Here is a 15,205-nt window from a genome sequence, read left to right on the forward strand (position 1 = left end):
TTGCTTTAGAAAAATTCTTAATTATAGCTGATATTTATTTCAAAAAATTCTTAATTATAGCTGATATTTATTTCAAAAAATTCTTAATTATAGCTGATATTGATGTAGAAACATTGTTAATCAGAGCTGATATTGATTTAGAAACATTCATAATCAGAGCTGATAATGATTTCGAAACATTTTTAATCAGAGCTGAAGTCGATTTAAAAAGAAAAACATTCTTAATCATAGCTGATACTGATTTAGAAAAATTCTTAATTATAGCTGATATTGATTGAGAAACATTCTTAATCATAGCTGATGTTGATAAAATCATTCCTAATCATAGCTGATATTGATTTAGAAAAATTCTTAATCATTGCTGATATTTATTCAGAAAAATTCTTAATTATAGCTGATATTGATTTAGAAACATTCTTAATCAGAGCTGAAGTCGATAAAAACATTCTTAATCAAAGCTGATATTGATTTAGAAAAATTCTTAATCAGAACTGAAGTCGATAAAAACATTCTTAATCATAGCTGGAATTGATTTAGAAAAATTCTTAATTATAGCTGATATTGATTTAGAAACATTCTTAGTCAGAGCTGAAGTCGATAAAAAAAACATTCTTAATTATAGCTGATATTGATTTAGACAAATTCTAATCAGAGCTGAAGTCGATAAAACATTCTTAATTATAGCTGATATTGATTTAGAAACGTTCTTAAGAATGTTTTTTTTTTTTAATCGACTTCAGCTCTGATTAAGAATGTTTCCAAATTAATATCAGCTCTGATTAAGAATGTTTCGAAATCAATATCAGCTATGATTAAGAATGTTTTTTTATCAACTTCAGCTACGATTAAGAATGTTTCTAAATCAATATCAGCGATGATTAAGAATATTTTTTATCGACTTCAGCTCTGATTAATCATAGCTGATATTGATTTGGAAACATTCTTAATTATAGCTGATATTGATTTGGAAATATTCTTAATCAGAGCTGAAGTCGATGAAAAAAAACATTCATAATCACACCTGATATTGATTGAGAAAAATTCTTAATCATAGCTGATATTGATTTAGAAACATTCTTAATCAGAAATGAAGTCGATAAAAACATTCTTAATCATAGCTGATATCGATTTAGAAAAATTCTAAATTAAAGCTCATATTTATTTCAAAAAATTCTTAATTATAGCTGATATTGATTTAGAAACATTCTTAATCATAGCTGGAATTGATTTAGAAAAATTCTTAATTATAGCTGGTATTGATTTAGAAACATTCTTGATCAGAGCTGAAGTCGATAAAAAACATTCTTAATTATAGCTGATATTGATTTAGAAAAATTCTTAATCAGAGCTGAAGTCGATAAAACATTCTTAATTATAGCTGATATTGATTTAGAAACATTCTTAATCAGAGCTGAAGTCAATAAAAAAAACATTCTTAATTATAGCTGATATTGATTTAGAAACATTCTTCATCAGAGCTGAAGTCGATAAAAAAACATTCTTAATTATAGCTGATATTGATTTAGAAAAATTCTTAATCAGAGCTGAAGTCGATAAAACATTCTTAATTATAGCTGATATTGATTTAGAAAAATTCTTAATTATAACTGATATTGATTTAGAAACATTCTTAAGAATGTTTTTTCTTTTTAATCGACTTCAGCTCTGATTAAGAATGTTTCCAAATTAATATCAGCTCTGATTAAGAATGTTTCTAAATCAATATCAGCTATGATTAAGAATGTTTTTTTATCGACTTCAGCTATGATTAAGAATGTTTCTAAATTAATATCAGCTATGATTAAGAATATTTTTTATCGACTTCAGCTCTGATTAATCATAGCTGATATTGATTTGGAAACATTCTTAATTATAGCTGATATTGATTTGGAAATATTCTTAATCAGAGCTGAAGTCGATGAAAAAAAAAACATTCATAATCACACCTGATATTGATTGAGAAAAAATCTTAATCATAGCTGATATTGATTTAGAAACATTCTTAATCAGAACTAAAGTCGATAAAAACATTCTTAATCATAGCTGATATTGATTTATAAAAATTCTTAATTACTGCTCATATTGATTTCAAAAAATTCTTAATTATAGCTGATATTGATTTAGAAACATTCTTAATCATAGCTGATATTGATTTAGAAAAATTCTCAATTATATCTGATATTGATTTAGAAACAATCTTCATCAGAGCTGAAGTCGATAAAAAAAATTCTTAATTATAGCTGATATTGATTGAGAAAAATTCTTAATCAGAGCTGAAGTCGATAAAAACATTCTTAATTATAGCTGATATTGATTTCGAAACATTCTTAATTATAGCTAATATTGATTTTGAAAAATTCTTTATTATAACTGATATTGATTTAGAAACATTCTTAAGAATGATTTTTTATCGACTTCAGCTCTGATTAAGAATGTTTCCAAATCAATATCAGCTCTGATTAAGAATGTTTTTTTTATTGACTTCAGCTATGATTTAGAATGGTTCCTAATCAATATCAGCTATAATTAAGAATTTTTTGAAATCAATATCAGCTATAATTAAGAATTTTTCTCAATCAATATTAGCTATGATTAAGAATGTTTTTATCGACATCAGCTCTGATTAATCATAGCTGATATTGATTTGGAAACATTCCTAATTATAGCTGATATTGATTTGGAAATATTCTTAATCAGAGTTGAAGTCGATTAAAAAAAACATTCTTAATCACAGCTGATATTGATTGAGAAAAATTATTAATCACAGCTGATCTTGATTTAGAAAAATCCTTAATCATAGCTGATCTTGATTTAGAAACATTGTTAATCATGGAAGAATTCCTAATCATAGCTGATATGAAATTTTAAAAATTCCTAATCATTGAAAAATTCCATATCACAGCTGATATAATTTCATAATCATGGTTTTTAGATTTTTTTTTAAGTAATGATAAATAGCCCTCATGTTAAAAATGTCAGAGACAAACAACACCACTTTGCATAACTCTTTCTGCACAAATCTCAAAAGCAAAGTAGAAACTATGCATACTTTAGGAAAACATAGTAGGTCACTTACAGACTTGTCATTTAATTGTAAATCATCTCGAATCATAATCACCCTGCATTTCTTTTGAAAATTAGTTATATGATATTAAAAAAGTGACTGTAATGGTTCTTTCAGACATTAGTAATGTTTTCAGGTTTAATGTGGATCTCCTTAAATTAATCAACAAGTTTAAACTTCATAAGACATTACCTGTCACAGGTAATTTTTAAGATGTATCGCCAATATCTTGGTGCATAAATATCCTCCTACCTTCACACAGGTGTATAGCAAACTGGGTTCATTGCACAGCTTCCGTAGTGCCGAGATGCACACGAGGTGTGGACTACGGTCAGCTCCAAACCTCGCTCCTGAGCCCAGGCAAGAGCGGACAGTGGTAGAGTTAAGAAGACGGTGGTATAGGGCTAGTTGTAGGGATGTAGGGCGGCAGAAGACGACGTACTCATGGCGTGGTGGCAGGTAACGTGCATTGACAGCCGCTGTACGACGCAGCGTAAACAATGCTGTGAGTCGGTGCAGCTCACCAGCCCGACTCTCACCCAGTCGCTTTTCTTCCTGCAGAAAGACATGATTATTACCTCCACCACTGAAGGTAAAGGAGGTTATGTTTTCACCCCTTTCTGTCTATTTGTCTGTCTGTCTGTTTGTGTGCAGGATATCTCAAAAAAGTTGTGGATGGATCTGGCTGAAATTTTGTGGACAGGTTTGATGTGTGACAAGGAAGAATTGATTCAATTTTCGTGTAGAGTCGGATCTGATAATCGAGTGATTCTTCACCATTGAGAGATAGGGCAAAACCTATATATATAACACGATATCTCAAAAAGTTGTGCACAGATTCAGACGAAACTTGGTGGACAGGTTTGGTGTGTTGCAAGGACGAATTTATTCGATTTTGGTGAAGATCTTAATCCGAATCTGGATACGAGAAATATTTAATTTTTTTTAAGCGATTCTTCACCATATAAGAGATAGGGCCAAAAAAGATATAGTACTGTATGGCATGATATTGCAAAAATGTATTGGGCCCGATATATTCTCGTGGATCAGACATTACGTGGCGGAGGTATGCGCTCCACCGACTGTCCTTCTAGTTTGAATTGGATCTGGGTTACACCATGTGTACATCCCACTACGCATACTTTTAAAGGAGAATGACTTGTGCAAAGAGTATTTTTAACACACTGTACAAACCATAGTAGCACCAAGCTGCCGTGAGGCTATAATAGGTTCTTCAAATAGCTTTCTGAAAGAGGAAGACGAGCCTAAAACCGCAGGGCTCACGAAGTCTACTATCGTGAAAAACTCTTGCAGATCATTCTGAATAGGCGTTCCTGCAAAAGAAAGATGTCCCATTTTTCCAATAAAATGGCACCGTAATGACAAAACAATCACAATATCAATGCCTTCTCACTGGGTTTACCAGTGAGGATGATACGACGTGGACATGCAAGACTGTATAAAGCTACAGCTGTTTTTGCAGCTGCATTCTTTAGCCGATGACCCTCATCACAAATAAGCAGTCCAAACGGCACAGAACGAAGGATTTCGACTGAGCGCAGTGCCATCTCATAGCTGATGAGCAATACTGGCTGCATTGGAGATGCAGAAAATCCATCCACCTTGTGATCCTGTTGCACGACGACAAGAAATGGGGGTCAACATATCCATTCCACCACCCAATTAATGGACTTGCTAGTCAAGCCACTCAAGACTGAAAATATGCAAATTCCTCATGATCCAAACTTCAGTGTTTCATTCTCTGTACTTGTAGATATAAATAAAAAACTTAAATCAGAAAAAAAAGTTTCATGTTAATTTTGTGACCTCTGTAATATTCAGTGAAGTGAGAAATCCTTCCCTAATGGATGTCTGGTCAAACAACACAGACTTTGAGCACTTAATGCAACTGAAGACAAAACATGTAACCTGGTCCACAACATATGGCCTCAGCCGTTCAGGGCCCAACCACTTGTAGAACTCGCGTGCCCATGTGCGGACAAGGCTTCCCGGCGTGACAATGAGGACACGTCGCAGGATCGGGCGTGCTCCATATGGTCCCTGTCGAAGTAGCGTCCACAACAGTGCCACACATTGTAGGGTTTTACCCAGGCCCATCTCATCGGCCAGGATGGCACCATGTACAGATATGGATCTGTGTGTGAAGATGACAAAAAATGAAGGTTTATAAAATCGTCAAAAATTAACATATATTTGCCCATCAGAATCAATGAAATCATGATTATCCTCCAAAATATAATAAGACAAAATAAATTAAAATTAATTTCTTTCTTTACAAATGAAAAATGCTGTTTTTATTTCTCATCATAACCTCACTATACATGTACGCATCAAAACTTAAAAAATACACAACTTTGTCTAATGTGGCACAAAATGATGTACAATAAAAATGAGCACAGCAATCCATAAAGCAATTAGAAGGGCACTAGGTAGAGCGCATACCTCCACCACATAATTCCTGATCCACGAGAACATATCGGACCCAATAGATTTTTCAGATATCGTGCTATATATTGTTTTTGGCCCGATCGCTCAATGGTGAAGAATCACGTAAAAAAATTAAATAATTCTTGTGTGCAGATCCGGATTCGGATCTTCACCAAAATCGAATAAATTCGCCGTGGTCACACACCCAACGTGCCTACCATGTTTCATCTGAATCTGTTCACAACTTTTTGAGATATCATGCTAGATATCATTTTTAGCCCTATCTCTCAATGGTGAAGAATCAGTTTTAAAATTCTAGTAGTCGGATCCAGATCCGGATCTTCACCAAAATCTAATCAGTTCGTCCTCGTCACACACCCAACCTGCCCACAACTTTTTGAGATATCCTGCACACAGACAGACAGACAGAGAAAGGTGAAAACATAACCTCCTTCATCTTCAGTGGTGGAGGTAAAAATGTCAAAATTCTAAGCATTTCCTGGATTGCTGATCTCATTTCAGGGTTGGCCACAAGGTACCTGAAACCCATGATGGCCTCATAAAGGAAGGTGACTCCTTCTCGTTGATGAGGGCGCAACTGGCTCGTTAGATGAGGATCAACGACAACGTCGACCAATGACAGACAGCTGTTGTTGTGTTGCCGCTGGTGAATCAGGCTAGGGCGTGGCATCACCAACGCATCTGTAATTATGAGGAGGAACAGCGGGTATAAGGGGACAACCATTCTGAACTTTCACTCAGTGAAGAGCCATCAACTTTCGGACGATCTCCCCATACACAATGGATTGATTGGTGTTGTGTGATTACCAACGCTAATTTTACATTGTAGACTAAAGTTACAGTAGGTCATCCTGAATGACCCTTCCGTAATAAAGGACCTGAAGGAATGAGGGAGTATCAGGGAGAGCTTATTGTTCCAGGCCTTGAACTGCTGAAGGTAGTCGGCAGTTGGGAAAGCAGAAACAGTTGATTCCAGTTTGTTGTTGAAACAGGTGAAACAGTTTGTTGCCTTAGAAAAGAACTCCAAATTTTTGAGAAGCCTTTCTGGCAATACTGCCGATACAATATGGGGAATATGGGGGCTTCCGGGAGCGTTTCTGGCAATACTGTAATACAATATGGAGCTTTCAGGAGGGATGGGAAAAAATTTCAGTCCCCAGAATGTTTATGGTGGAGGTCTGTGTGAGGGATGTGCTAAACATCAAAAGAGAAGGAAAATCGGTTTTAACTTTTAGTATAGATGAGAATGGATTGTGCCTTAGTGAGGTTGAATGTAACGAGGTTGTTTGAGGCCCTTTCCATTATAAGAATCAATATCAGAATTTCGAGAGTTGGTAGTTGAATTACAGTTTGCATTCAATGACTAGGAAAAAGACAACCAAGATTTAAAGTTTACAGGGGAGTACAGAGTTGAGTCAATGGCATGAGAGTGAATTTTTTTTCATGGAAATCGCCCTAAACAAGGCATAAAGCCACTCTAGGTAAGGGGCTAAGGGAAGGTGAGATAAAGATAAGGATAAAACAAAACAAAATAAAAGAAAGAGAAAAATAGCCAAAAACATCCAAGACAAAGGAAGTAGCAGAAGTCAGGTGAAATGCAATGTAACCTCAAAGATGGAGGAAGTAGGATAAAGCTGGGTAGATTGTAGGATAATGGGAAGCATGTTACAGATAGTAAATTCCAAAGTAAGACAGCATGAGGGATAAAACTATCTCCATAGCCTTTAATTCTGCACTTTGGATCAGCCACAGTACGTGGGTGTGCAGAGATTGCAAACCGAGTCTTCCATCCAAACACTCGAACAGGAGGAACCAAGTTAGAAATTCCAGCAGAACATTTGCCTTGAAAATATGTGTCGAACAAACTAAGAGCGGCAACTGACCTACGGTGAGAGATCAGTTGAAGAGTTGAACCCATCTCCGCACGAACCAGGTTAACTATGCGTTTCTGGAGCCGAGCAAGTAAAGATAAGTGTCAGGCTGGTGCTCCAGCCCAAATGTGACAACAGTACTCCATGAGGGCACGTATAGTTGTCTTATACAGGTACAAAACAGCATCAGCAGGTAAATACCTCTGCGCTCGATAAAGACAACCAACTCGCTTGGAAGCACTCTTAGCAATACCAGACATGTACTTATTCCAAAGGAGGTTAGAGATGTCCAGACCAAGAAGCCAAAGCTCAGATGATTCTGTGAAGGTTGAAGACCCCATGTGCACAGAAGGGAAAGACCTGTTTCTGGAACGAGACACGGACAACGATTTAGTTTTCTTTGCATTTAAGATTACCGGCCAGTCATGCCCCCACTTCAACACATGGCCAAAGACTGTATATTGATAATACAAATGAGTAGATCACCAGTAGAACTGGCTTGACAGAATCCATGTGGATAGTCACAAAGTAAAGTTGAATTTTCAGGGAAGGACAGGAGCTGTTTGGTGACAACAGTTTCCATAACCTTCAAAAGGGTGGAAGTTAAGGAGATCATGCAGTGGTTTGATGGTTTCAATTAATCACCTATTTAGGCACAAGGTATATATGTGCATACTTCCAAGGTGTGGGAAACATCCCTGTCGAGTAGGCAGAGTTAGAATAGGAGTCAGTTCAGGGGCACAATTCTTCAAGACAATGGCAGGGATGCATTTGGACCATTTTCTTTTTTGGCCTCAAAATTCCAAAGGGTTTGTCAAACTGTCCTCATTGTAACAAATACCAGAGGCACAATTATAGTTTATCGTCGATGGCTGGGTTTCCCAGAGTCGTCGAGAGTAGAGTTGGAGGCAAAAAGTTGCAAATTTATGTGCCTTGGATTTTGGACTATCAGAAATAGAGCCATCAGGATTGATGGGAGGTGAGCAAGAAGATTCACGGATGTGACAGGAGATGTATTTAGCCATGGATCACAAAAGCACAGCTTCAAGAGGATCAGTAAACGACCTTGAGACGAATGATAATTGAAGAGACCTTTAGACTGATTGATAACCGAGGTACAATCAATGATTGTGTGTTTTGACAGAGGCTTCGTTAATTAGTTTACAAGGAGACTTCCATGCTTGGAAGAAAGGGGTATTTATTGGTGACCTGTAACAGAGCAGTGATCGTTGAACCATTTCAGATATAACATTTCACTAGGTTTGATACAATGGGGGATAAACAATGAAATTTAAGGAAGATTATATTAGTAAAATGGCAATGGTAGTTACAGAAGGTTCTGGCCACAATATTCTTTCCAATGGAATTCAGAATTGAACTGGTGTAGCTCATTGAAGGGCTATCATAATGGCCTAGAGGTATACACTTTCATCAAGCTGTCTTGCCAAGGTTTGAATCCAGACCCAGATATAAACTGTCATCCTGATGTTTCATAGGCAAGAAACAAGGGTGATTCATCAACGTGTGCCGTCCCTCGGATGGACGTTAAACTGGGCATCCAGTCTGCCGACATAGTTGATGGATGTTAAAGATCTCACGGTGTTCTTCGCTAAGAGTGGATGAGCGATTACTGGAACCCTGGCCAAACTCCTGCTCTAACTACTGCTGGGAGAGGGATGGCAAACCACCCAACATAACTCCTAGCCAAGAAACTGCTTTGGTGGAACCAATGCTCTGTAATAGAGTATGGTAAATCAGTCAGTTCGTTCAAGTTAGCAGGAGTAAATTGCCAAAGTAAGCGTTTGATGGATGGATTGGGTTTGAAGGGTGTGATAGATATAGTAGAAATAAAATAATGGTCTGAAGTGATAAGAGGGTGCTAATAAAGAAACCTGAGAATGAAGTGTCGGCCTGTAATTCAGAAGCAAGTTGAGTGCTATAAATCATTAAGACAACCGGAGATGTGAGTTCATTCTTTGACAAGCTGGAAATAGTAGTATTGTTGTGGGCCAGGGTTCAGTGGTGATAAACGGCCACTAGGGGGAGCAGTAGGGTCGTCACCACCGAACACCCCGGAATTTAGGTCGTGACTCTCGGATAAGTCCGAAAGGTCACGGGTCCCTTAGCGGACCGTGGTCGCCAATATTTCGACAGCATGAGGTAGGGTCCACTTGTCTATTCCAATTTACCTAAGTTCTCATGCCGTCTAACCACCGGGGAAGTCACACCCTCGGCCGACTATGTCCGAACCGAGTTGCATGTACCGACTCGGGTCCAGCGTACCGAGTGGGAGTTACCAGAGCCGTGCCGGTCCCAATGACAACTTACGGCACACGGCCTCCCTAATTTCCAATACGCACCATGCTGGGTCAATGAAAGAAAGTGACAGACAACGAGCTGGTACATTGAACAATTGGGGGTTTATTTATAATGGGGCAGGGGAGCACAGAGAGTAGAGTTATCACGACTATAAGAAATTCAATTTACAATGTACAAGGCACTTAAACAGTTTCTACTTACAGAATGGCGCCACGCACGCACGCACGCACGCACGCACACACGCACACGCACACGCACACGCACGCACACACACACGCACACACACAAGAAATGGACCCCATCAGGTCTTTATTTTGGCCTTTCAGCTCAGAGGGAAGGCGAGCTGAGGGCAAGAGCCTACCTACTCTTGCACCTGTCCGCCTCGTGCGGCCTGGTCGAGCTTGTCCGGTGGTGGGACTCGAACCTACCGCCACAATGCAGCACCAAGCACCATGGATGAGGGAAAGAGCGACGGACGCCAGCCAGCCAACACGAAGGCGGACGAGGCGAGAGATGACGAGGCGACTGAGACCAAAAAAGCTTCCCCTGATAGGCAACACCAGGCGAGGCAGACCCAGACCGCCAGACAGAACGCGCCGATCACTCTCCCTCTCTTGAGGTGGGAGGGATTTCTTTCCTCACCACTCGCCTCCTGATTGGACGGTTGCATCGCGCGATTTGCTGGCCGTCCCTCATTGGACAGGCCCATCGTAGGCGGGGCAACTCCCACCTTTCTGGGGCGGAGTCGGAGCTGAGGCGATTGTAGCTTTGCCTACCTCCTCACCTAAGGCCTCGTGCGCAATGGCGACGGTGGAGCGAGGCGACGGTCTGCTGTTGTTGTTGTAGTTGATAAAAAAAACCTAACTAAAAAAATAAACCCGCAGTGCACACATGAAATTCCCTTTAGACACAGGGGATGGATTATAACTATACACATATACTTATCAAGATAACTGAACTGCAGGAGCTGCTGACTGTCAGTGTGCACAAGGCTTCCAAATCCATAACAGTATATCGTTATGTTTGTGGAGTAGATGAAGGAATTTCATAGGAAAGACAGGAGAGTATAGAGTTGCTTGGCCCGTGGACGTGTAGGAGACGTCTCGATGTAATTAAGTAGAGAAACTGTAAGCTTAAGTGTTGCTTGTCACTACACGGGTGGGGGGGGGAGGGGGTGGTGCAGTGCTAATTAGATAGGGATTAAGGATAATTCCTCCAGTATGGAATCACCCCTCTGACTTTTTCCGATGTTTTTGTATTGCCAACCAGCAATGATAGAATTATGTTTTCGTAACGGCAACAGCCATTACAGCCGAGCTGCATGACCAGGTCGGGAGGAGCCCTGCCTCCAAGGGTGACAGCGGGCAAAGTCACGCCCGCGAGACTGACGATTGATGAGCGTGACATCAGGGAGCGAGAAGCCAAGAAGTTGGGGGCTTTGTTGGTTCCGCTCAAAGCGAAAAAGGAACGCACAAGTGCAGAGCGAGGGTTGAGCGAGTAGTTGAGGGAAGAATGTGGCTACACAGAGGATCTCACTTTGCTCTCCTCTCGGCACGATGAAGGCTGCACGATTCTCATGCTCGTGCTGTGTGAATTTGCAGCATGCTGGGCAAGGCACTAGCCGAACTGCACGATTATTACATAATAGCACGGCTTTTGCTGAAAAAGTGAAACGTGTCACCACCAAACCACACGAGACCAAGGTATCTTTTGATGTCGTCTCATTATTCACCAACATGCCCATAGCCTTGGTGATCAAGGTGGTGAACCGGCGATTGGTGGAAACAGGCTGCGGGTGCCTTAAGGCCGCTGGACGTGTGTGACATGCTCTCTGCTTGCCTCTCTTCCACATACTTTGTCTTTGGCGAAGTGTATTACAAACAGGTTTTTGGCAATGCCATGGGTTCGCCGGTATTGGCCGTCATCGTTAACATGGTGATGGAGGATTTGGAAAAGTGGACCATTTCTGTTCCTACAAGTACAGCCAAGTGTGTGGTTCCGCGATGTGGATGACACTTTCGTCATCTGCCCCACTGACACGGTGGATTCCATACATGAGGCCATCAGTAAAACTTTTACATCGATCAATTTCACCCATGAAGAGGAGAAGAATGAAGTCCTTCCCTTCCTAGACACACTCATAACAAGGGATCCCAAAGGAACCATGAAGGTCACGGTGTATAGAAAGCCCACACACACCGACCGCTATCTCGACTTATATTCCTGTCATCCATTGGAGCACAAAAGATCGGTGGTACACACCCTTTCAAAAAGAGCACGTGAGATACCATCCTCCATCGAAGACAGGATGAGAGAGGTGGATCATCTTCAGAAGGTTTTGAAGGCTAATGGTTACCCGGACAGCTTGCTACTAAAAAGGAGAACGATCCTACATGGCCCACACAACAGGCTGGAACCAAAAGAACAACCCAGGGGCTTTGTGTTCCTCCTTTTATACCAGGTGTATCTCAGAGGATCGGCAGAGTATTGAAAATGGCAGGAGTGAGGGTAAGTTTAAAACCAGTCTTCACTCTCAAGAAAGCCCTGATGAGGGTAAAGGACAAGCTACCGAGGAAGGACAAGGCATGGGTGATGTATGAGATACCCTGTGGTTGTGTAGCCGAGTTTGTGGGAGAGACAGGGAGGACCTGAGGCCAATATATTGCTGAACACCGGAACGCCTTTGAGTGCAATTATCCCAACAGGTCTGCAATTGCCAAACATGGGCTCAAGGCAAGACACACACCTTTATGGGATAGGGTTAGAATTTTGGGCTCGACCCCAAATAGAACCAGAAGACGGATTCTGGAGGCTTGGCATGCAGAGGAAACGTTCACATTGATCATGCAGGAGGTGGTGGATTTACCTTTAGCATTTGGACCTCTCTTGCATAAACGCACCGGGGAATCCCAGACATTGCATGGGGATTCCACTTAGTACGTTCACCGGCTGTTCAGTCAGGACTAACACTCGTACCCCCCCCCCCCCACCTTTTTACCCTTATAATGATACAGTTGTGAATTTTTTTTAATGCATTTAACGGCATGCTTGATGACACCTGATTGTGTTTACTTACAATGATAATTACAAATTATTTTCTCATGTCATTTGAAATTTTGTTTGTGTAATGCAACTGATTTATTTGAGTGTGTCGTTTGATCTGTCAATGTGGTGATGGTTTTTAAAATTGGTCAACGGTTACATTGGGCGAGTGACGTGATACGTGCTTTGATTGGTTGTCTAGCTTGGCCCACCTCCACCTTCGGGCATTTAGGGGGATGTTGTGATAATTTTCATCATTCTTGAAAAAGGTCAATGGTTGCACGTGTCTTGGCACATGTTGTTCATCAAAACTGTTGTCATTATTTGTTTGTTTTAATTAAAGGTTGGAGAATTTACCATTGATTCCATTGATTATACTCCCAAATGCAAATCTTTACTTGCATACATTATTGTGGTTTTATAAACCGCGTACTGAAATTGAAACGCACACATCACGTGCACTTTTAGAATAGTTATCTACATACTGAACGATAATAATAACACCTTCCCAATAAGGGTTAGTATGTCATTAATTGCGTTGGGTTGGGTAGTTAGTGCTCCCTGTCAATCCGTTGGGCGAATAGAGACATCAGCACGTGATGACGTGTCCCTCTTTCTCTGTCATCGCCCCCAAGCTACCTTGGTCCCAGTTGCCGTGCTCTCTTTCTTCTTTTGCCTCGAGCTATCGGGGTTCTGGTTGTGGCATGCGCTCGTTCTCTCTGCGCCTGGGTCGTCGCACTCGTTTTTTTTCTGGTCCTCGACGTTCGTGCTCCCAATGAAGCTGGTGGACCCTATGTGGTGGAGAGCAGTGTCGGGGCCATTTCGGAGAGCGGTACCAAGTTGGGGAGGGTGACGGTGGCGTACACACCAGTCCCAATTTGTCTCCCCATGTGTGGTCTGATGGGTATCGTTTCGTTAGCCGGTAGGTAAGGCATAGGTTAAGTCTGCAACTTGTACATTTGCTTTCCCTTTTTATAAATACACACCTTGATTACACTCTTTTTATTGCATTTCCTCTTTTCCTGCCCCGGTTTCCCTTTGACGCCATTAAAGCCTACAAGTTCCCCTCCCTCCTTCCCATACTTCTAATCGCTCTTTGTAAATAAATTATTCTTGTTATATTTCAAATCTACCCGTGATTGTCTTTTCTTCCATTGGTCCAACAATGTCCGTATGTAGATTAGCCGGGAGGTTATAATTCCCCACTAACGGCTCTCGTATCAGTCCGGCATTGTGCTTGTGGAAAGCTCAACCACATTAATCACGATCCAATAAAGATAATAGCATCATTGCTGAGGGCACGATTCCCCAATAAGGAGATCATGTGTTCTTAGATAAAGGGTGTCAGACGGAGGACCCTAAGTCACGTGGTCAAGCTGTTGGCGTTCGCAGTCATTTTGTGACCCGCCGTGACACGAAGTTTTTCGTGTGTGACAGCCTACGATTCCTGATGAGTCAGGGGAGAACCAGGGATACCCCCCACCCTCATAGTTCCCCCGCAACCACAGGTCCGCAACAATATATATCTCTATATATAAAAGCGAACTATTTGTTTGTTTGTGACCCTACTCCTCAGAGCCGCTAAGATTAATCACCACGAAACTTTATAGGATCACATTGTTTACCATGGTACACCTAAATAGGGGTTTTAAAGTCATTTTCTCACAATTCATAAATTATAAACACACGAGCTGCCACCTATCGCCATATCCACAAGGGTAGATCCATTTCTGCAATGCTTCATGAAAAGCCCATTTTCTTTCAGATTTCAACCCAGATACTGATATATTTGGTGAAGTGGTAACCTCCGATCATCAAAATATGTAGTATCAAATGTGAAAAAAGAACTATTAATTAAGACCTTACATGGATCGCTAAAAATCGGCGGAGTCACGTGACCTCTCAAATGCGTGAACCATTCAAAAACCTTACATAGTACAAACACAACCTATACATCGATTTAAAGGTATTTTTTTACTGTTCATCTAAAGACATAACTCTCAAGGGTGAAAAGAGAGTTTGTAGAAAGAAAAAAAAACGTTGCCATCTTAGCTAACTTCACCAAATATACATTTCAAATATACATGCATCGTATCATTTGAAATAATAAAGTTAATATCGTGATTTGAGTTTTGATCGTAAATTGATCGTAGATGTTTGATTCATTTTATCGTAAATGTCTCACCTCAAAGGAGAATTTTTTTAGAGTGTATTACTGGTAGAAAAAGGGAATTCAATGTAAAAGTTCAGTGACAAAATATCGTGGTGGGTGGAGCCGGTAACCTTGGCAACCATTGTTTTCTTTGATTTTCAAATGGTTTTTCGTCACTATCATAAGTATTCAATCACAGGTGAGATACATTTAATTCCTTAAAACATTACCGATATGTCCAACTTCTTAACGATGTCTTATCTGAGGGGCCATTCAAAAATTTCGTAC

General features: G+C 40.2%; 1 protein-coding gene and 1 pseudogene across 1 annotated transcript in view; one reads left to right on the plus strand and one right to left on the minus strand.

The window, feature by feature from the left end:
- The window catches only part of RAD54B (RAD54 homolog B), a 50,121-nt gene that overhangs the window by 13,190 nt on the left and 21,726 nt on the right, over positions 1 to 15,205 (minus strand). The window contains exons 4-8 of the mRNA XM_085861732.1: positions 6,052 to 6,214; positions 4,994 to 5,219; positions 4,488 to 4,695; positions 4,259 to 4,398; positions 3,317 to 3,619 (exon numbers count right to left, since the gene is read on the minus strand). Of these exons, the coding sequence (XP_085717858.1) occupies positions 3,317 to 3,619; positions 4,259 to 4,398; positions 4,488 to 4,695; positions 4,994 to 5,219; positions 6,052 to 6,214 (1,040 nt within the window). The remainder of the gene's footprint in view (positions 1 to 3,316; positions 3,620 to 4,258; positions 4,399 to 4,487; positions 4,696 to 4,993; positions 5,220 to 6,051; positions 6,215 to 15,205) is intronic.
- On the plus strand, positions 6,420 to 12,214 carry LOC147031332 (uncharacterized; annotated as a pseudogene).

Source organism: Eptatretus burgeri, chromosome 2, assembly GCF_056783735.1.
Source record: "Eptatretus burgeri isolate ZD-2024b chromosome 2, Ebu_testis_v1, whole genome shotgun sequence".
In the NCBI taxonomy this organism is placed as follows: domain Eukaryota; kingdom Metazoa; phylum Chordata; class Myxini; order Myxiniformes; family Myxinidae; genus Eptatretus; species Eptatretus burgeri.